General features: G+C 32.7%; 1 protein-coding gene across 1 annotated transcript in view; it reads left to right on the top strand.

The window, feature by feature from the left end:
• LOC114330397 (ABC transporter G family member 23-like) overlaps positions 1-23,886 on the top strand; it is a 172,514-nt gene that overhangs the window by 63,140 nt on the left and 85,488 nt on the right. Inside the window, exon 3 of the mRNA XM_050643853.1 lies at positions 4,021-4,180. Within this exon, the coding sequence (XP_050499810.1) occupies positions 4,021-4,180 (160 nt within the window). The remainder of the gene's footprint in view (positions 1-4,020; positions 4,181-23,886) is intronic.

Genomic DNA, 23,886 nt, shown 5'->3' with positions numbered 1-23,886 from the left:
GAAACATTAAAAAAAATCAGCTTGCTTTTCTGAATATTTTGTATTTTTTTGTTTTACTGTAAGACAAAAATTGGTTAAGATTTGGTGTATCTAAATTTGAATACACTTGTGATTAGTGAATCTTTCAAGCCCTTTTAACTACAGCCCTCTCAAAAATAAGGACTTAAAACCAATGAAACTTACAGATCATATAAACAATACATATAGGAGTAAAGAAACTTGTCAAGGGGTAACGATTACGTTCATTTGAGATGCTAATTAGGGGGTGATTTTCCCGATTTTTTTACGAAAAGAAAAGGGACCAACTTTATTTTGAGCGTAACTTTTGAGCGTAACTAAAATACTTACTTTTTGAGTAATTTGCGAAAAACTGTCTAAAAACGTGGTTATTTTGTTGAAAAAGGAACAAGTTCACTCGCAAATAACTCGAAAAGTATTGACTTGATGAAAAAACTGGTGAAGACTTGGATTATAATATGTATCTAATGTTAATGTGTACCAATGGCCATAATTGTCTAGGTACCAGAGCCGTGCGGTACATCTTTTCAATATGATGCAAGTCTTCGAAATGCCGCCCCCTAAATAATATTGAAACTTAATACTAGTATTTATTTTTATTAAATGAAATTACACAAAATGAACGAAAACTTTTATTTTAAAAACAAAATATACTTTAAATTAAATGAAATAATATGTATTAACATATAGCATTTATGAAAATTACAATTTTATCCTTTTGATTTTAATTTTGGCAAACTCGTCAATCAGATTAGTGTAGTCTAAAGTAGCAGCTAGTGAGGACTCTATTGAAATAAGTGCTATTTTTTTAGTTTTGTTTGTCTTATGGAGCTTCGTAAATAGTTTTAATCATTTTTAATTTTGAAAAACTTCTTTCCCCAAGCTACCGAGACAGAGAGTGTTAATAAAATTCTTAGGGCCGGTGCTTTCTGCACCTCGCATGACAAAATTTCACTAACCAGGTTTTATTCGGAACAGATAATACCGGCCCTTAATGATAAAACTATATTTGGGTATAAAGAAATTAGGTTATTATGGCACAACTAGTTCAAAACCTATAAAGGTTTCATGGAGTCTGGTATCATTTGGGATAAATCATGCAATACATCTGCTAGAAAATCATTTGCCTATATATCCGATTCTTTTTCTATGAAAAGTATTGAATTAATGTTTTCTAGTATTTTTCTAGTATTTTATTATCTTTCCCTTTTCTTATATTTCCCTCAATTTAAAAATATCATATAAAAATTTAAAATTTTAAATATCAGTTTCTAAAAGCGAAAATCGATCAATCAAAGAATTAAAGGCAATGTTTAAAATATAGATGAAAAAATTTACTTTAAATTTATCTTTCTTTGTTGAGAGCTAATCCACAGATCAAATTGACGCATTTTTCTTCTGCCTCAATATTCGTTTTCAGCAGGAAATTCGAAACTTATTTACAAGATTTTCTGCAATTTCATTTGGTCATAGCCAAATTATCAGTAAATTTTATTTTTTTCCATAGTTTCTGACATTTTTACACAATCTGACAAATTTATAGGTACATGTTGCAATATCTTCGAGACTGAATTTATATAAAATAAAATATCATGCCAAAGAACTACACCGCATATAAATTTATAATTTTTAATATTTTTTACTAATCCTTAGAGGCTTCAATGCATCTATTCGACTTAACCATCTAGTAGTACTCAACGGTTTTAGTGTTAATTGTGAAACATGTGTAGAAGAAGACGCTGCATCATTTATGACTACGGTGGCATGCGTAGGGCACGTAAAACGCCCTTGGATATTTTTCAAATATTCTGTTTTGCACACCCTTTCTTATTCCTTTTATATTAACCCCGTTATCATAATCTTGGCCTCTGAGCCGTTTTAAATCAAGAACTATTTTTTCCAAATTAGTCAAAATAAGTTCTATTAAACTTTCACCAGTTAAATATTTTCGGCTGACACTTGGTCCTATATATACTTTTAATTATTGAATGGCTCAATTTGTATTTTGATTTTACTGATTATGCCACCCCCTTGTGATGCCGCCTGATGCGGCTGCCTCACTGCATCATAGCACCGCACGGTCCTGCTAGGTATATATATATATATATATATATATATATATAATCGGTTTAAAACGTCCTCCGACGTCTTCCGATGCCCAATCTCCATGCATCTCTATCTTCCCAAAGGTCTTCGTCTAAACCTCTCTCTCGGATCTCTCTGTCTATTCCTTCTCTCCAGCTCTTTCTGGGTCGGCCTCTTTTTCTCTTACCATGTGGTGACCAATCTAGAATCTGTTTTGGCAGACGGTGTTCTGGCATTCTCTGCACATGTCCATACCACTTTAGTTGTTGTACTCTTATATCTTCGACAATCGTATGTGTGACTCCCATAATCTCTCGTATACGTTCGTTATTAATTCTTTCGAGTTTTGATTTTCCTGCGGCACGTCTCCAGTAGTCCCTCTCCGTGGCTTGTAGTGTTCTTTTAGTAGTTGTCTTTAACTGCCACACGTCACTTCCATACATTACTATGCTCTTTATAATAGTGTTGTATATTCGATGTTTATTTTTTTTGGATATATGTTGATCCCAAATAATACTATTTAGTTGAGATATGGCCCTTCTACCTTGAGTGTTTCGTTTTTTTATAGCCTGATCTGATTTGCCGTCGTCCGTGATTTCTACTCCTAAATAAGAATATTTATTGTTGTACTTAATGTGTTGTCCGTCGTTTAAAACTAGATTCTGTTCGTTGCCACCGATGTTCATGTACATTGTTTTCTCTATGTTAACTTCTAATCCCCATTTTTTGTACTCTTCGATTAATTTCCGAGTCATGTATTCCAGATCGTCATAATCGTTGGCAATCACAATTTGATCATCAGCAAAACATAAAGTGTACAGGTTGTTATTATTTAATTGTATACCCATGCCGCTGCACTTCCGCTTCCAAAGTTTTAATGCTTGTTCCAGATATATTTTGAAAAGTGTCGGCGATAGGCAGCATCCCTGCTTCAGTCCTTTGTCTACTACAAAACCTTTTGAAACATTCGTTCCTATTTTAACTTTGGCGTTGGCGTTATCATATAGTTTTTCCTGCTAGGTACTTTATGTAAATAAAAAAAATAATAAAAGCATTGATATTACTATTATATCATGTTTTAAATATAGTAATTATGTTGCTAAAAAAATAAGTTCCAGAAATTATTCCTTCTGGCCTTTGGGTGTAACACTTCTAATATCACTGAGTATTATACATATTCTCAAATATCGAATATCTTTTATCGTCATGTTTATATAGCAGACGATTTTATTCATTTGATTTAAATGCCAAAATATTCGAACAAGAGGAGTCTTTGCAATATTGGAACTATTTTTTCGGAATGTGTGACCGATCCAACCCCACTTTATGGACTTTATTTCATTTTCTACCCTCTTTTGTTCGGTCAGGTGTAGTATATCTTCGTTTCTGAAAACCTGTAGTTTGTCTGTAAGGAGTTTTCACTTTCAAGGTTTCACATCCGTGGAGTACAACAGACATGACATTTGCCTGAAATATTCGGATCTTTGTCCTTGTAGTATACTCGCCAGACGTCCAAACAGGGTTTAGCATGCTGAATGCTTGTTGAGCTTTTCGAATCATACGAATATTGCCTACTGTACCTTTGTTTTCTGTTCTGACGCTTCCAAGATGCGTAAAGTCTTCCACATTTTCAATCTGCATGTTGTCGATAGTAAATAGCGTGTTGTTCCTTGCATTTATTCTCATGAACTTGGTTTTACTAATATTTATTTTCAAACCTATTTTATTGGCTTCAATGGAAAGTGTTTCCAATTAGTTAGCCACATCTTGGAATCTTTGTCCTAATAGGCAGATATTATTATCGGACTAGTCTAGATCGCTTAGGCATGTGGTTAACGTACATTGTATTCCTCACGGGGAAGATAACACAGTGAAAAATAATAATAAAGATCTTCTTAATAAAAAATCTTTTTTCAGATACGGTCTTTTGGGAGCTAGTGGTTGCGGAAAGACTACATTATTAAGCAGCATAGTAGGCCGAAAGAAAATAGATGGAGGTGAAATTTGGGTTTTGGGTGGAAAACCGGGAGAAGCTGGCAGCGGAGTACCTGGACCCAGAGTTGGATATATGCCACAGGTAACAATATACTATTTACTTTATTCTTATACATATAATGGAATTTGTGTTTAAAATAGAAGAATAAATGAAAATTTTAATATCAAAGTTGATCGTTTTTGACCAGTAGTTACAGGTATAACAAAAAGGGCTCTAATAAAGTCTAGCAGGCTATTGTGTACGCAAAATGAATCAAGGTCGCGTATATTTTATTAGTGCAATTTGTTATTTTCCAGTTGAATATATTATTTTGAATTGTTAACATATTCGATGGTGTAAAGGCCAAAGGGCCTAACAATCAATTTATGGAGGCTTAAAAAACTGAACTACTTGTACTATGTAGCTAGTTTCAATATTCTCTTACTATTTACATGTAGCACTTCATCTCCTGAATTAAATAAATACCACAAAAGTTTATATTATTACTTACAAATACAAGAAAAAATAATTTTATATCATATTTTGTGGGTTACGCCTTTTGGCTGGCTCGTTTAAATATTTTGATACTACTATTGATGAGGGTTACGCTGTAAATGTCAGAATCCCCTTTATGTTGGTTGGTATTACTTATTACTGTAATGCGATATTTATTGTGTAAAAAGATCTGATAGGTATACAATAATAAATAATAGTAATCCTAAATAATGCTATAGTACTTGTATTAATATTAACCAATTAATTATTAAATATTAAACAAAATGCAGAGTGTGCTATAGGGTTCGTGTACTACCTCATTTGAAAGGTTAGTCAATTCTCTATTCAGTAATATTAACATTGACATAATTATTTATACAGGGTATTCAAGAAAAATTATTTTGAATTAGATTAGTTGACACAAAGAGAAGAATGTATGCAATTTATTTAACTCAAAATACATTCTACTACTGACAGAAAACAGACAAAAATATTTATTTGACAAATAAATATTGTTTTTCGCTTAAATTCAATATTCAACCTATACTACCAAGAGGCAGATGGTTGGCAGCTTGAACATTGAAATTAAGCGAAAAGCAATTTTATTTATCAAAAAGCTTTTTTTCTGTTTTTTGACAGCAGTAGAATGTATTTTGAATTAAATAAATTTCATACATTCTTCTTTTTGTGTCAATTAATTTAATTTAAAAAAATTTTCTTGGACACCCTGTATAAATAATTATGTTAATGTTTATATTACTGAATAGAAAATTGAACAACCTTTTAAATGAGCTAGCACACGATCCCTATTCCCTATTTAAAAATAACGGGTGGGGAAAGTGGAAGGCAGGGGGTTGACAAATGACAAATGTATGTATCGCAAAAAGGTGTCCCCCTTACATCAAAAATCGACTTGTTTCATAATTTCCTTAAAATCTAATAAATACTGCCAAATATCGAGGTGGACTGTTTTATCTGGCCCAGTCTGTATACAAAAATTAGTCTTCCTCATCAGTTTCAGCAAGTTCATCTGGCTCCGAAGTGTCTGATCTCATTTTGATATATTCTTCCTGGTACCGATTTGGAATAACACTATTATTATTTACTTTAGATTCTCGTATTTTTTAGATTATTATTATTATCCCGGTTATTTATAGCGTTCTTCGTCTTCCGGTTCCCAGTTTTTTTAGATGCCAATTTTAATTCTTCGTTGTATAGCGGTACCAGAGAAGGTGAAGTAATGGTTGATCGCCTTGTCTTCTGCCTTTTCACACAAATTCTGATTTCTTCACTTTCCGGATCTAATGATGCTTTTGCTATAACCGTGGAAAAATTTTGATCAGGTGATGCTAAGGAAATGTTATAGACCAGGGCGCATCTGTAAAAATATTAGTACATTTGGACGTTGAGAGGTGACTCAAATTTTCATGCAGAAATTGCTTGAAAATAAATCAAATAATAATATTTGAGTTATCCTCCCTCTCAAAAAGGTCTGGAACATTGTTTAAATAATCAAAATGTCAAAAAATTAAGGAAAAATTCGATTTTTTCTTGGTTCTTTGATTATAACTTTAAAAGTATTCATTTTCGAGAAAAGTTGTACTAACATAAAAGTTGCGAAATTAAATTTCCTACAATATAGAATTGGTTAAAAATTTAAAAAAATAGTCACCCTTGTTGCAAAATAGCAATAATTGTGAAAAAACATACAAAAACAAGTATTCGCATTATACGTTTTTCAACCATTTATGCTACACTTAGGACCTTCATATTTCACCCTGAAAAACTATATGATACAGTAAAATAATACTCTATATTTCATTAAGATCGTTCACTAGATTTTGCAAAATAAATTTTGCAATCCAGCTTTCGTAAAAAAAAATCATTTTTTCAAAATGTTACAGGACTGAAAATAAAGCAGATAGCAAGTTGAAAATTTTTTTGCGTATAGAAGTGTACTGTACCTTTCATTTGAAATTTTGCAAAATTAAAATCGATTAACACCACGGCGTCAGGAATTTTTTAAATAAACATTAATTATTGGTGCTACGCGCAGGACAGCAGATAGTTTGTTTTGATTGGGCATTCCAATGACCTTTGTATAATGATTGATACATTTTAATTTTTATTACATTTCGATATAAATAAATAAATTGTTTATTGAAAAATAAACACACATACTCTATCCTTTGAAATAACACTTTTATTAGCAAAAACTTTCTTTGTTAATATATTTTAACTTAAATTATAAAAGTTTATTATTTTTAAACAGACGCAATTATTTTAACAATATTTCACAAACAATAATAAAATTAGTTTGATTTTTGTGGAATTAAAATATTAAAATACAACAAAATATAGAGTAAGAAAATACTATATTAGATAAAGATTGAAAGAAATTTTGGTGGAAATCAACTTTTGTGAATCGAGCACGGCTGTCCTGCGCGTAGAACCAAAAATTATTGTTTATTTCAAAAATTTTCTGACGCCGTGGTAATTAATCGATTTTAATTTTGAAAATTGCAAATGAAAGGTACAGTACACTTCTATAAGCAAAAAAAAATTCAACTTGCTATCTGATTTATTTTCAGTCCTGTAACATTTTGAAAAAATGAATATTTTTTGCGAAAGCTGGATTGCAAAATTTATTTTGCAAAATCTATTGAACCGATCTTATAGTCCTGTCGCCAGGGGGGGTACAACGGCCTCGTTAATTCAGATGGACTTACCCAAGTTTTTTTTATGTATTTTGACCCGTAGAACACGAATTTTTTGGGTAACAGTTGATCCGGATGTCGATAAGATTGTTATAGACCAAGAACTTGAGGAATCAAATAACAGCGATTTTTGGCAAAACAAAACAATATTTTGTATTTTTTGGGTCATTTTAAGCAAAAAATATTTCTACAAGTTTTTTAGTAGGATGCACAGTTTTCGAGATAAACGCGGTTGAACTTTCAAAAAATCGAAAAACTGCAATTTTTAAACCCGAATAACTTTTGATTAAAAAATAAAATAGCAATTCTGCTTAGCACCTTTGAAAGTTCAAGTCAAATTATGTCGGTTTTGATTATTTGCATTGCTAAAAATTTATTGTGTTATTGTTAAACAAAGCTACAAACAACTAGTGCGTGAGTGATGTTTCTATGATTTCTCATTTAAAATCGAACGAGTAGGTAGAATAGGTACTAGTGCAATCAAGACTATTTCTACGTTACATGCGTTAAAACGCATGTAAAAGCACGGGAAACCCTACGTGTTTATAGCTTTGTTAAACAATAAAAAAATAAATTTTTACCAATGCAAATAATCAAAACCGATATAATTTGACTTAAACTTTCAAATGCGGTAAGCAGACTTGCTATTTTATTTTTTAATCAAAAGTTATTCGGGTTCAAAAATTGCAATTTTTCGATTTTTTTAAAGTTCAACCGCGTTTATCTCGAAAACTGTGCATCCTACGAAAAAACTTGTAGAAATATTTTTTACTTAAAATGGCCCAAAAAATACAAAATATTGTTTTGTTTTGCCAAAAATCGCTGTTATTTGATTCCTCAAGTTCTTGGTCTATAACAATCTTATCGACATCCGGATCAACTGTTACCCAAAAAATTCGTGTTCTACGGGTCAAAATACATAAAAAAAACTTGAGTAAGTCCATCTGAATTAACGAGGCCGTTGTACCCCCCCTGGCGACAGGACTATTAATGAAATTTACAGTATTGTTTTACTGTATCACAAAGTTTTTTTGGGTGAAATATGAAGGTCCTAAGTGTAGCACAAATGGTTGAAAAACGTAAAATGCCAATACTTGTTTTTGTATGGTTTTTTCGCAATTATTGCTATTTTGCAACTAGGGTGACTATTTTTTAAATTTTTAACCAATTCTATATTGTAAGAAATTTAATTACGCAGCTTTTATGTCAGTACAACTTTTCTCGGAAATGAATACTTTTAAAGTTATAATCAAAAAACGAAGAAAAAAATCGAATTTTTCCTTCAATTTTTGACATTTTGATTATTTAAACAATGTTCCGGACCTTTTTGAGAGGGAGGATAACTCAAATATTATTATTTGATTTATTTTCAAGCAATTCCTGCAAAAAAGTTTGAGTCACCTCTCAACGTCCATCTCAAAACAGATGCGCCCTGGACTATTAGGCTTACGCCAATTATCCGGTATGTGATATTAGCTGTTCTGGGTTACGCCAAATGTTGGGATGAAATTGTGAAACCGCCAAATGTACATAATGACATTATTCTAATATTCTATAGGTTTATAGTAATAGGTAGGGTACGACCTTTGTCTGGGAGGTGTATTTCTGGTCGGTCTTTCAGAAAAACAAAAAATCTCAATTTCTAATTTTTGAGGGTTACGCCCTTTGGCCTTTACACGATCGAATATTACATAAATATGGTTTTCGAACGAGAAAACGAATTTTTAAAAACACTTTTATTTTTTAAAATACAATTTTTGAGTACAAACAACTTAGAACTGAATACATAATTCTTAAATACCTATATTTATAAGTTTCTAATGCGTCACCGACCACCTCCTGGGCCTATGAAGTTACAACCTCCACCCTTAAAAAGTAGCATATCCTTGGAATGTGCTTCTGCTTACACAACGCAGAATAGACAACGCACAACGAGAACGCTTGAATGTTGCATACGGCGACTCTTCTCCTTCGATAGCTATCGACCAAAAATTGATTTATCGGGTCTTAACGTGGTCGCACGTCGCTTTTTAATAAGTCACGTCCACAATCGCCAATTATCAGACGATCGGCTGAAGATTCGCGAGATAGCTGAGACAGTAGGCATATCAAAAGATTGCTGGAGTCATATCCTGCATAAAATTTTGGGCATGAGAGAGATGTCAGCCCACTGGATGCCGCCTTTTTGGACCAAGCCCCACAAGCGCTACCATGAGACCTCTTCATTCAATGCAATGTCTGAGGCTGTTTTAGGCGTAATTTGAAGGAGTTTCTACGTTTCTTCATAACCGTCGACGAAACTAAGATCAGACGGATCCCAGGGACTCACCAGAAACCAAGGTCCTTTCCGAACTCACCAGAAAGCAAGGAACAGCCGATACACCGATACGTGGAAACCACCCCGCGAACATGCTCCGAAGAAGACGAAGACCCTCCTATCCGCCGGAAAGGTGATGGCCACCGTTTTCTGGAATTCACAAAGTGTGATTCAGTTTCTTGAAAAAGTACAAAACGGTCTTAGGTTACAATTCAATTTAGGCAAACACCTCAATTGAGGCAAGCAACCAATAAGGCAAACAGCCCCAATTGGGGAAGAAGAAGTGCTCTTCCACCATTACAACGGCACCGCTCATACCTCCGCCATCGCCATGGCCAAACTGGTCGATTTCGATTACGAACTACTGTCCCACATACCGTATTCTCCGGATTTGGCCCTGTACGCAGGGACGTATTTATAGGTTTTTTTAATGGGGGGGGGGGGGGGGGGATCCTAATTTCCAAATTAAGTAAAACCGGGGCTTGGTTTTGAAATACCTTTGAAAAAAATAATAAAAACAAATTTCTAAAAAATTTATTAAAACTTAAAATACCGTTTTACAAAATTAAATTCATTCTCTTCCTTCTTTCAGCTAACTTATTTACAATTTCTGAGGAATTGAGACCTATTGTCACATTCCGATGAATACTCATGAGAGCTAATCCTGTAAGCCTCTCGTCTCCCATTCTATTTCTAAGATAAGTTTTTAACCGTTTAAGTGATGAAAAAGTACGTTCAGGTGTGGCAGTAGATACTGGAAGTGTTGCTAAAATTTGAAGAAGTTTCCTAACCGTTGGAAAAAAGATTTCATCACATCGGTCCATAGCTTCTAGTGCAGCAGACGGCTGTTCTTGATTGCACCAGTGGTTGTGCCAAAGCTCATACTCACTTACTAAATGTTTTATTTCAACTTCCCTGAGAAATATTTCTCCGATTCCTGCTATACATTTCTTTGCTCTCTCAGTATTTTGGGTGCGATCTGGTAGAAGCAACTGAATTCCTGAAATGGCTTCTTCGTGAGGTTTAAAGCGAGCATCAAGCTTGGTCACTACATGTTCTATAAATGGATAAAATATATTTCGCCGATAGTAAACTTCAGCAGTGTCCCCTGGTATATTATTGCGGTTTAATTGTCTCCTACTTACTCTTGGAACAGTTATATCTGCTGAAATTAATTTTTTTGCTTCCTCAAAAAGATTTGAGAATTCACGTTCGTTACGAAGGTTCTGTAAAGTGGTTTTTATTGTTTTTACGTAACTGCAAGAGTCGGTTAAATCTACATTGACTTTTTGTAGGGTTCGGTTTAAGCTTGACGTATAGGAGAAAACCTTCCTTAAAATAGTTAGTGAAACTATAAATTAACTGTTTTCCATTGCGACTTGTAACTGGTAAGCTTGGGTTGCAATTTCCCTTCCAGATTCTTGAAGTTCTTAAAGCACGGAATTTACTACAGGAAACATCTCAGCAAATCTTTCGACGGCTGTATGTTTTTCTGTCCAGCGTGTCTCACAAAGCGAGATAAGCGTTGAATGAGGTGCTCCAATCTCGTCCGCAGTTCTTTTTAAAAGTCCATCCCGGAGTACAGATTGCCGAAAGAAGTTAATTATACTTGTAATAGTTCCGATGCAGTTTCGTATTGCAGGGATCTCGCATGAATGACTCAAAACTAAGTTTAATGTGTGCGCCACACAGTGTACGAATAGTGCTCGAGGATATTTGTCCATGATTATTGTTCTTACTCCTTTAAATCGTCCGCTCATCACAGCCGCACCATCATAGCCCTGGCCAATTAAATTCTCCAAATCTAATCCAAACGACTTAAGTTTATCGATGATTATCGTAGCTAGAGCTGATCCTGTTACTTCATCAACGTGGATAAATTCAATGAAATCCTTTCGAATAAGTGCCTTTCCAGAAGAGCAGTCTACATACCGAAGGCAAAGTGAGAGTTGTTGGTGACGCGAAATGTCTTGAGTTTCGTCGGCAAGTACAGCAAAGAAACTTGATGGTTTCACTCTATTTATTATTTGCTCCTGAATAGCATTTCCACACAAATCAATAATTTCATTTTAAATGACGGACGATGTGTACATAGCCCGACAATGATTGCTTTGAGAAATAAGGTGATTTTTAAGTACTTCATCACCAGCTTGCGCACGAAAACGAAGTAGTGCACGAAAATTACCGTCATTATGTAGAGGATCTATAATACCGATTTCACCAGAGTCTTGATTTCCTCTCAAAGCCAATTCCTGCCGTCCGCAAAATAAGATTGTGTCCACTATGGCACATAGCCTCTCTCTATTTTCTCGGGCAATTTTTTTATTTTCTTCATTAAACGACTCTGTAATATCACGAGTTTGACCTTCCATAACGCTTACAAAATTTCTTGCCCGTTCAACAGCATACTTATGATAATTTGTATTTCGATGATGTTCCATTTTTTCCAGAGCTTTTTTCCAGTTATTAAATGATTTTGTGACAAAACTTCCAAGTTTTTGATCACCGCGACCACCTTCGGTCTGTCCAAATAAAACGCACATTTTGCATAATGATCCTTGTAACATATTTGAATATACTAACCATGGATTCTTTTGGGTCCAATGACGTTGAAAACAAAGTTTTCTTTTACCACAGACGGAGAACTTAAAAGTCTCTGGAGAGGTCCAAGTTTCTTTTAAACTGTTAATTTTTAGATGGAGTTGGAGCATCCCCATCTGTACTAATATCCATACTCGGCGTAGTTAGGATTTTATCGTTTTGAGGGTTCAGTTCATCATTAGTTTTCCCCTTCTTTGGAAAAAATCCCAAAAGCGACTGCTGTAAAGTTCGTTTCATACTTCTTTCACTAAAACATTAATATTAAGCAATATCCAAATAATAATTATTATATTATCTATATATACGTAACGACACTGTAGATACTTACACAAACACCACAAAAATTTCGACAAATACAACAGTTTACTGAATTTGTACTTGTACAATAGCAACAAAATAAAGAAAACAATACACAAATCCACATATGCACCGGCTGGCCGACAAACAAGACTGGCACTAGACAGCACTAGACTGCGACTCATATATAACCACCGTTCAGTGATAGAATAAGTTGGGTCACTCTCGATTTAGCGCCGGTTTACCTGCTCCCGTCGTCTCACGCCCCGTACCTACCAAATTCTCTCCAGTCAGTCCTCTCAAAATTTCTATCGTTCAGGCACCGTTCAGTGTATTTGCGGAGCGTTCAATATAATTTATGACTACCGGCAAAAAATCTTTCGGCGAAAGCCGAGATCAAAAGAGTGAACCAACTATTTGGAATAGGTGTACGGTGATATAACTACTAATAGCGTTCTAATTCTAATAGGTATTAGTTTATCTGTATCTACGCTGCTACTGCGGACCGACAGCATCCGTGCGCTGACTCATTAATTTATTTTTATTTTTTATACATGTAATGATATTGGATTAAAAGTAATAGTTTTGCATGGACTGCAAGGAGGGGTTTGAACCCCTATCCCCCCCATAAATACGTCCCTGCCTGTACGACTTCTGTTTGTTTCCAAACTTGAAAAAGTCACTCGTCGTACAGAAATTTAAGTCAAATGAGGAGTTCATCGCCGCCGTAGAAGTCGACTTTGCAGACTTCGAGAAAACATGTTTTTCAGAAGAGTTAGAGCGAAGCCCCATTAGTGCGCTGCGCTGCGTTGCGTTGCGACATCGCAATGGAACAATGCATCGGGATGTGGTCACATTACTGCGTTGCGTTGCGACGCCGCAACGGAGCAACGCATCGGGACGAGGCCCCATCAGTGGGTTCCGCTGGGTCGCGTCGATCAGTTGCGATGTTTCAACGGATCGACGGAGAAGGGTATTCTTCGATGGTAGTGTCATCGCAAGGCAGATTTGGCATACAATGCGTTGTTCCGTTGCGACGTCGCAACGCAACGCACTAATGGGGCCTCGCCCTTAAAGAAGTTGGAGCATCGCTGGGTTAAGTGTATCGAGCTAAAAGGCGACAATATTGAGAAATACGTCGCCAGTTTTCCAAAATTTTCGTTATTTTTTTGGAAGCTAAGTACCTATTTATCGGACCACCCTAGTAACTTGGCGTTTTAAATAAAACATTGTAATCCTAATGTTTTCCACGCTTTTAATTAAAAAATTAATTATTTAAAAGGTTTATTACCGTCATTATGCAATCGTTATTGTTACAACTAATTAAGGAGTTTTAATTAGTAGGTATATAATAAGTAGTTTTAATAAAAGTGATTTTATGTAATTTTAAAGTACCTAATGTGAATGCTCAATGATTAGTGTCACTTAAAACTTTTAATATACAGGTACAGGTCCATGCATATAATTTCGTTAATTTATACATTTTTTGACAATATAGCATTTACTTACAATGTAATCTTTTACTTTGAGTCTGAAAATTACTACCACTTTATATAAGTATGCTGAATACCTTTGTTATCTAAGTACGCTAAAGCATATATTCATGACGGTACAAAAATTATTTATACTGGGTGAGCCACGCTCAACGGGACGGAGCCTACCGGGGAAACGGCTAAAGATATTAAAAATTCCTTCAGTAGGAATACGTAGGTCAGTACCGGCTACAAATTAAAATTTGTAAAATATATACAGGGTGTCCCAATTTAGCGTAATGATATAAAGTTATATATTTTTAAATGGAACAACCTATATTTCACTTTAATTTTGAATTCTACTGAACAAAATAATGTTATTTTATTCAACATTCCCTATACCTATTCTTGACAGATTTCGATTTATTTGGGTTTTTCTGAAAATGTACATTCGCGAAATTAATTAATTACACATTATCGCATGGATTTTAATTAACGTCTTTTTGTCACTTAATTGTCAACTGTCCATGCTTTACATCAGAATATTTACCATTTGAAACTAATCGACAGAGTGTTCGCAATCTGAAGTGTCAATGCTGTACAATATTTTGTATAATTACTTTCTTAACTTAAATGGGACAACCTGTATTTTACTTTAATTTTGAATTCTAATCAAAAAAATAATATTACTTTATTAAACAATCCCTATACCTATCTTCGATAATTTTCGATTTATTTGCGTTTTTTTGAAAATGCACTATTCTTGAAATTAATTAATTACACTTTATTACATAAAGTTAAACAAAACACACTGGAAAAAAATAATTTACATTAAGGGCCGGTTGTTCGAAAGCTAATCAACAATGATCATTATCAAACATTTAATTACTGCCACCAACTGTCAATGTCAACTTTGTTTGGGTTGCTGAAAACATAATATGAAATTACTTAATCAATTATGTTAATAATTGTTATGTTAATTGATTAACTAATCTCATAATTTTAATAAATTATGTTTTCAGCAACCCAATAAAAGTTGACATTGACAGTTTTGGTGACAGTAATTAAATATTTGATAGTGATCATTGTTGATTAGCGTTCGAACAACCGGCCCTTAATGTTTAAAATGGTGTCAATTTTCTTCACTACATAACCTCACTCTGTGTTCAAAATTTTGTTTTACTTTTCTTAACATTTCTGGAGTAACTGTTGCAAACGCATTACGAATACGCGTTTTCATGTCTTCCGCGGTTGTAGGTGGAGTTTGATAAACCAAACTTTTAATATATCCCAAAAAAAAAGTACATTGATGTTAACCCAGGTGATCTAGGAGGCCAATTGACAGCACCACCCCTACCTATCCACTTTCCGGGAAATTTTCTGTCTAAATATTCTCTAACATTACGCGTGTAATATGCTGGAGCACCGTCTAGCTGCAGAAACATTGTTCTTCTAATATTTAAAGGGATATTTTGCAAAAGTATGACTGTATGACTGCAAAAGTATAACTGATTGAATAACTTCTAATTCGGTATTTTCATCTTCAGTTATGGGATTTATCAATTTTCGTTTAGTATAAACAACACTGCCAGTTTCACGAAATCTTGTTAAGACTCTTTCAAATACTTCTTTACGAGGATGACGTTTTAAGAGAAATCTCTCAGCATAGACTCTTGATGCTAACAAACTGTTTTGATCACATTCATCATGTATTAAAATCATATTTACTCGGTCTTCAATTGAATAATCTGCCATTTCTATTAATTGAAAGCAATACAGTTAATAGTGTGACTATTAGTTTGACAGCTAGGTACCTTTTGTTTTTTCATGGCATTCTTTATAATGTATAATGAGCTATGTAATTAACGACATTTAATGTTCCAGGTAACATAATGCAAATAGATCTGAAAATACTAGATATTAATATAAAATTTTATAATAGTTTCATTATAATAATTGTTACATCATTCAAATATAGGGTATTTTGTTTAAGTTAGAACTTTATGTACCTAATAAAGTATAATTAATTAATTTCTAGAATTGCATTTTCAAAAAAATGCAAATAAATCGAAAATTACCAAAGATAGGTATAGGGATTGTTTAATAAAGTAATATTATTTTTTTGATTAGAATTCAAAATTAAAGTAAAATACAGGGTGTCCCATTTAAGTTAAGAAAGTAATTATACAAAATATTGTACAGCATTGACACTTCAGATTGCGAACACTCTGTAGATTAGTTTCAAATGGTAAATATTCTGATGTAAAGCATGGACAGTTGACAATTAACTGACAAAAAGACGTTAATTAAAATTTATGCGATAATGTGTAATTAATTAATTTCGCGAATAGTACATTTTCAGAAAAATCCACATAAATCGAAATCTGTCAAAAATAGGTATAGGGAATGTTGAATAAAATAACATTATTTTGTTCAGTTGAATTCAAAATTAAAGTAAAATATAGGTTGTTCCATTTAAAAATATATAACTTTATATCATTACGCTAAATTGGGACACCCTGTATATATTTCACAAATTTTAATTTGTAGCCGGTACTGACCTACGTATTCCTACGGAAGGAATTTTTAATATCTTTAGCCGTTTCACCGGTAGGCTCCGTCCCGTTGAGCGTGGCTCACCCTGTATATGTTATAGTAAAACCCCGAAGTTCAGGCACTCCTAGGTTTAACTAGTCAATCCTAAAGTCTGGCTAACATTCTTCGTCAAACCCCTAAGTAAATACCATTTTCGGCCTTTGACTAGTCAAACCTAGGAGAGACTAATTTAGTTAGGCAAAGGTCGAAACTTAATTTCGTGAAATTGGGCTTTGACCAGTCAAACCCCTTTCAGGTATTAAAATATCATAATTTTTTAGATTGGGTTTAATAAAACGTCATTTTTTAGTTTTAATGCTTATTGAAGTTATACTTCTTTAGGCGCGTTGAGAGTAAATTTATATGTGCGCGAAATCATCAAAAGTCTTGGTCCTGGGCGCAGCTGAAACGTTAAACGTGCTCTGATTGGGTAATTACAATGACCTGTCAATAATTGTGCACCTATTACATAGGTACCTACCTATTTGGAAAATGTAAAATAAACCCACCTAGTACGTAATGCTTTGATTTACATAATTTGATTACCAACAAAATTACTACCAATATTCATCTAATATTGTTTTATTACTCTATGTTTTATTGTATTTTAATATTTCAATTCCACAAAAATCAAACTAATTTGGTTAAATTCAAAACTGTCAAAAGTTTAAAACGCTCAGTTGGTCTATCTTCTAACATGATGCATATGTCTCCGTAGCCAAGATATAAAGATGCTTGAATTTCAAAACTAACCGCGCCAGTGGACGCGGGTTCAATCCCCAATACAAACTTTTATTTTTTTTATACATTTTATGATTGTAAGTATATTATTATATATTTTTTTTCAGAAAATACGTATTTAGTTAAAATTTTTCCAACAATTATTGTTCAGAAATCATTTGTGGCATTTTTCAATGTGTTTGTGTGTGTTTTATTCTTTTATTTTTTTAATTTTTGCTATTGTTTTAATAAAAGTCTTTGAAAAGTAGTAAGTATTAAAACTAGTTTAATAAATAAATCAAATATAAATAAACATTTTAAAGTATATTAATTTCGTTGAAATCATAATAATAGAAGTATAACTTTATGGCTAGTGATTTTAGCAAGTAGTTTTGCCAATTTGGCAAAAAAAATAATTACTTAATAGTTTAAAATTACTAGTAAGTTAGTAATTTTGCCAATTTTGGCAAAATTGGCAAAAAATAAAAAAGTTACCTACTAAAATCATTAGCCAGTTGTTGTGTCTGAGTTTAGCGATCCGACTATAATTATATATATTAAATTTATAATTATAATAATTATAATTATTGCTCAATACATTAGACCTTTAATGTATATATAATTTTGAAGAGCATTTTTTATTGCAGTAACATTTTATAAAGACTTGTCCCCCTTTAAAATATTTTGCACTGATTTTTCTTAGAAAGGGATAAACATCGGACACGTCTTCCTAATTGAGAAAATTATTTTTGCATTCTTGTATTTGATTCCTCGAAAAAAGTGGGTTGATTGTTCATTGTTCCGTGTTTCATCCCTACTCTGTATAAACCGGCAACGGTTTTATGAGACTTGTATGATACCCAAAACAATTCGAGCATCTCCTTTAGCTCTATCAAAGCTGAGAAAAGGTAAGGTTACAGTTTTTCCGACCGTAATTGGCTGAACATTTTTATTCAATTAATTGTTTCATAATATTAGCCTGACCACGAAGTCTGATGTATAGTCCAGGGCGCATCTGTTTTGAGATGGACGTTGAGAGGTGACTCTAATTTTTTTGCAGAAATTGCTTGAAAATAACTCAAATAATAATATTTGAGTTATCCTCCCACTCAAAATGGTCCGGAACATTGTTTAAATAATCAAAATGTCAAAATATGAAGGAAAAATTCGATTTTTTTATTGGTTTTTTGATTATAACTTTAAAACTATTCATTTCTGAGAAAAGTTGTACTGACATAAAAGTTGCGTAAATTTCCTACAATATAGAATTGGTTACAAATTTAAAAAATAGTCACCCTTGTTGGAAAATAGCAATAATTGCGAAAAAAAAAACATACAAAAACAACCATTTATGCTATACTTAGGATCTTCATATTTTACCCAGAAAAACTTTATGATATAGTAAAACAACACTGTAAGTTTCATTAACCCTTTGACTGCGGGAACCTCATCCCGCTCGAGGCACTTTAGGTGGGCGGTTCACGCCCATTCATTCAGAAACCATCTGATGGCATTATATATTTTATATTTTGTTTACGTTATATTTTGTCTATACGCAAATAATCGCTAACCGCAGCGAAACGGTTAGCCCTGTTGCATATATGCGTTTCCCGCACATCTCGTGCACTACTGAAATTACGCAAATATGCGGTTCCCGCAGTCAAAGGGTTAAGATCGGTTTAATAGATTTTGCAAAATAAATTTTGCAATCCAGCTTTCGCAAAAAAAATTATTTTCTTAAAATGTTGCAGGACTGAAAATAAAGCGGATAGCAGATTGAATTTTTTTTGCTTATAGAAGCGTACTGTACCTTTCATTTACAATTTGCAAAATTAAAATCGATTAATTAGCACGGCGGCGTCAGGAAATTTTTTAAATAAACAATAATTTTTGGTGCTACGCGCAGGACAGCGGTATTCGATTCACACAAGTTGATTTCCACCAAAATTTCATCCAATCTTTATCTAATATATTATTTTCTTACTCTATATTTTGTTGTATTTTAATATTTTAATTCCACAAATATCAAACTAATTTTATTATTGTTTGTGAAATATTGTTTAAACAATTACATATGTTTAAAAATAATAACCTTTTATTCTCTAAATTAAAATATATGAACAAAGAAAGTTTTTGCTAAATAAAGTGTTATTTCAAATGATAGAGTATGTGTTTTTATTTTGCAATAAACAAATTTATTTATTTATATCGAAATGTAATAAAAATTAAAATATATCAATTATTATCAAAGGTCATTGGAATGCCCAATCAGAGCAAACTATCAGCTGTCCTGCGCGTAGCACCAATAATTAATGTTTATTTAAAAAAAATCCTGACGCCGTGGTAGTTAATCGATATTAATTTTATAAATTGCAAATGAAAGGTACAGTAGATATACTTCTATACGAAAAAAATATTTCAACTTACTATCTGCTTTATTTTTAGTCCTGTAACATTTTGAAAAAATGAATTTTTTTTGCGAAAGCTGGATTGCAAAATTTATTTTGCAAAATCTATTGAACTGATCTTAATGAAATTTACAGTATTGTTTTACTGTATCATAAAGTTTTGCTGGGTGAAATATGAAGGTCCTAAGTGTAGCATAAATGGTTGAAAAACGTAAAATGCGAATACGTGTATTTGTATGGATTTTACGCAATTGTTGCTATTTTGCAACAAGGGTGACTATTTTCTAAATTTTTAACCAATTTTATGTTATAGGAAATTTAATTACGCAACTTTAATGTCAGTACAACTTTTCTCGGAAATGAATTAGGTCTGGATCCCGCGTATGAAAAAAAAGTTGATTAATAGCAAGCTGCAAATTTGTTAATAGCTTAAGGGTATCTAGTCGGACAAATTTTGATATAAGGGAACACTGGAACAGGGGAAGTTTTAATTGTGGAACAGGTTAAAAATTTGGAACGGTCAGACCACGAAAACGGCACATGTATTTTGTCCGACACAACAGACTTAAACTCTTCGAACAGAGATTAAACTCTCATGCAAAAATCAGGCTGCTATTTATCACCAAATGGGCGTTTTAATTAGTGGAACATGTAGAATATGTCAAATGGCAGGAATTATGACAGGTGCTAAATAGCAGTCTGATTTTTGCATGAGAGTTTAATCTCTGTTCGGAGAGTTTAAGTCTATTCTGTCGGACAAAATAAATGTGCCGTTTTCGTGGTCTGACCGTTCCAAATTTTTAACCTGTTCCACAATTAAAACTGCCCCTGTTCCAGTGTTTCCATATATCAAAGTTTATCCGACTAGACACCCTTAAGCTATTAACAAATTTTCAGCTTGCTATTAATCAACTTTTTTTTCATACGCGGGATCCAGACCTAAATACTTTTAAAGTTATAATCAAAAAACGAAGAAAAAAATCGAATTTTTCCTTCATTTTTTGATTATTTAAACAATGTTCCGGACCTTTTTGAGAGGGAGGATAACTCAAATATTATTATTTGAGTTATTTTCAAGCAATTTCTGCAAAAAAATTTGAGTCACCTCTCAACGTCCAAATGTACTAATATTTTTACAGATGCGCCCTGGTCTAGTAGGAGCACTTTTCATATGTACCGGGTGTCCCAATAAGAATGACTCTCGGCCATATCTCAGGAACCGTTTATACTACAGCTTTGGGAAAAAAATTTATAACAAAAGTTGCCCCGAGAAAATCCTGGAAATTATTTTCGTAATTGTAAGTCCCCGCTAGAGGGCGTAATTGAATATCAAAAATTAAAAAATCGAAATTTTACAAAATTTGCCCAATGAATGGGCACTGGAAATCCAATCATCGTATTCTTCATACAATTCTGTGCATATTTTATTTCACAAGTTTAAGTCTACCTGTGCAAATAAGAGGTGGGGGTGAGTGGGAACCTTGTTATGAAAAGATCGCTGTAAGTCCGGTTCTGCTTAATCGATTTTTATAAACTTGATCTTGTTGAAAACAGCTCTTTTTCGTCAATGTAATAGATATAATTTGGAAACAGCCTATTACGTAATATGCCGGCTAGAAGGCGCTATTTATTGTTTTTTAGAAATCTAGTTTTCTTTGGAAAATATTAAATACAAGTATGTATGTTTTTCCCTGTATTACAAAATTAGACTAAATTAGCAACAGAATACCGAAAGCCGCATGTCGATACCTTTTTTCTATCTCGAGATATCTTAAGAAACGTGTAAATTTTAAAAATAACTGTTGCTGTCATATAAGTGGAAATATATAGAAGCACGTAGTGTGCTATGAAAATAAAACAAAGGAACATTGTCCAGATGTCACCGTATATAATGAATCAAAACAACAATAAGACAAATAACACTATAAAATATAACAAAAAAAGAGTGTGTGTACTTTGTACGCGAGTAAGAAGTTATACTTCTACTATTATGATTTTAACGAAATAAATATATTTTAAACAGTTTAATTTTATTTTTGTTTAAATATTACACTAATTTTAATACTTAAAATAATACCAAAAAATAGCGTTAATATGTAAATTTTTATGAATTGTTGCCTCCGCGCATTTGCTTTTCTCTCGATGAGTCGTAGAAAATATAAAAACGTCAGATTTTCTACACAAATTTTTAATTTTTATTTCATTATATTTTAATATAATTATCTATTCCCAACTAAGATAAATACATAACTGTTATTGTCACCGGTAAACTAAGTTAAGGAAGTCAAAGTGGAAACAAGTAGTGTGCTATGGAAAAAATAGAACTATTAGAAGTATTAACTTCAAAAAGTCATCATGTGTCAAATTATGTGTCAAATCAGTAAAACATAAAAATTTGTTCATTGATGGTTTGTTGCGGTTTGTTTCTATTAAAATTTATATAAAATTTATACAGAGTGAAATTCAAGATGATTCTTACAGACTAAGAAGCATTTGACATGATAGCCACATTCTTTGAATGCATAAGAAATGCAACTAGAAGGCAACAGGCTAGAATATATGCAATGAAATATCCCCAAAGACGTCACCCCAGTAGTAGAGTTTTTCATATTTTGTTTTGATTTATTATATACGATGACATCTGGAAAATGTTTCTTTGTTTTTTACCAAAGCACACTACTTGCTTCTATATATTTGCACTTATATGACAGCAACAGTTATGTTTAAAATTTACACGTTTCTTAAGATATCTCGAGATAGAAAAAAGGTATAGACATGAGGTTTTCGGTGTTCTGTTGCTAATTTGGTCTAATTTTGTAATACAGGAAAAAATACATACTTGTATTTAATATTTTCCAAAGAAAACTAGATTTCTAAAAAGAAAATGAATAGCGCCTCCGAACCGGCATATTACGTAATAGGCTGTTTTCAAATTATAACTATTACATTGACGAAAAAGAGCTGTTTTCAACAAGACCAAGTTTGCAAAAATCGATTAAGCAGAACCGGACTTGCAGCGATTTTTTCATAACAATGTTCCCACTCACCCCCACCTCTTACTTGCACAGGTAAACTTAAACTTGTGAAATAAAATATGCGCAGAATTTTATGAAGAATAAGATAATCGGATTTCCAGTGTCCTTTCATTAGGCAAATTTTGTAAAATTTCGATTTTTTAATTTTTGATATTTAATTACGCCCTCTAGCGGTGGACTTACAATTATGAAAATAATTTCCAGGCTTTTCTCGAGGCAAATTTTGTTATAAAATTTTTTTTCGCAAAGCTGTACTATAAACGGTTCCCAAGATATGGCCGAGCGCCATTCTTATTGGGACACCCGGTACAACCTGATTACAAATTCTTCACGTATGTGCGCCAGAGTTCTCTTTTTGCCGAATACAACAAACCACATCAAAGAAATAATCTCAATTATTGAACAATAATTTTCTTCCTCTCTTAGTAACGACGGTCCATGGGATTTTTCAGTATAGTGATCTTTAGTTTTTTCTCCTATTGAAGTATCTCATTTCATAGTTGACATGACATTCCCATTTCATATCTTTGAGCTAATATAAAATTTTTATATAAAGTTGAAACGTTTTTTATGAAATTTTTTAAGATTCTAGACAAAGCAAGAGCAAGGCACGTACACGGTGTAGTGAACTGTACAGTAAAACAATTGATTTAGTCTGCAAGTTATAAAAGAAACATTATTCAAATGAATAGTTAAGTAAATCTAAAATTCCAGGACTTATTGAGAAAGTTAAGGGTATAGAGGCCAAATTTCGTGTCAATCTGGTTTAAATGCATTCATTTTTTTCGCATCCTGAGAAAACTAATAAGTATTTTTGAAAAATGTAAACTCAGAATGAAAGATTGCATTATTACCAAGCGCCGAAAGTCCCTGAAAACTTCTTCAATGTTTTAATTTAATAAATAACATGGGTGAAAAAAAAAAGAAAATTTAAGTGAGACGCCTAGTTTCAAATATCTCATTCAAAAGAAATTTTTTGGGTATTTTAAGGGACTTTCGATCCTCGGTAATAATGAAATCTTTCATTCTGCGTATAAATTTTTTAAAAATATTTATTAGTTTTCTCAGGATTTGAAAAAAATGAATGGATTTAAAATACATTTCGTAAAATTTGTTCCAATGTGTTTTAAATCCATTCATTTACGCCCTTA

This window comes from Diabrotica virgifera, chromosome 2 (assembly GCF_917563875.1).
Source record: "Diabrotica virgifera virgifera chromosome 2, PGI_DIABVI_V3a".
Taxonomy (NCBI): domain Eukaryota; kingdom Metazoa; phylum Arthropoda; class Insecta; order Coleoptera; family Chrysomelidae; genus Diabrotica; species Diabrotica virgifera.
The sequence above is the reverse complement of the archived record's forward strand: the minus strand, read 5'-3'. Positions and strand labels throughout refer to the sequence as shown.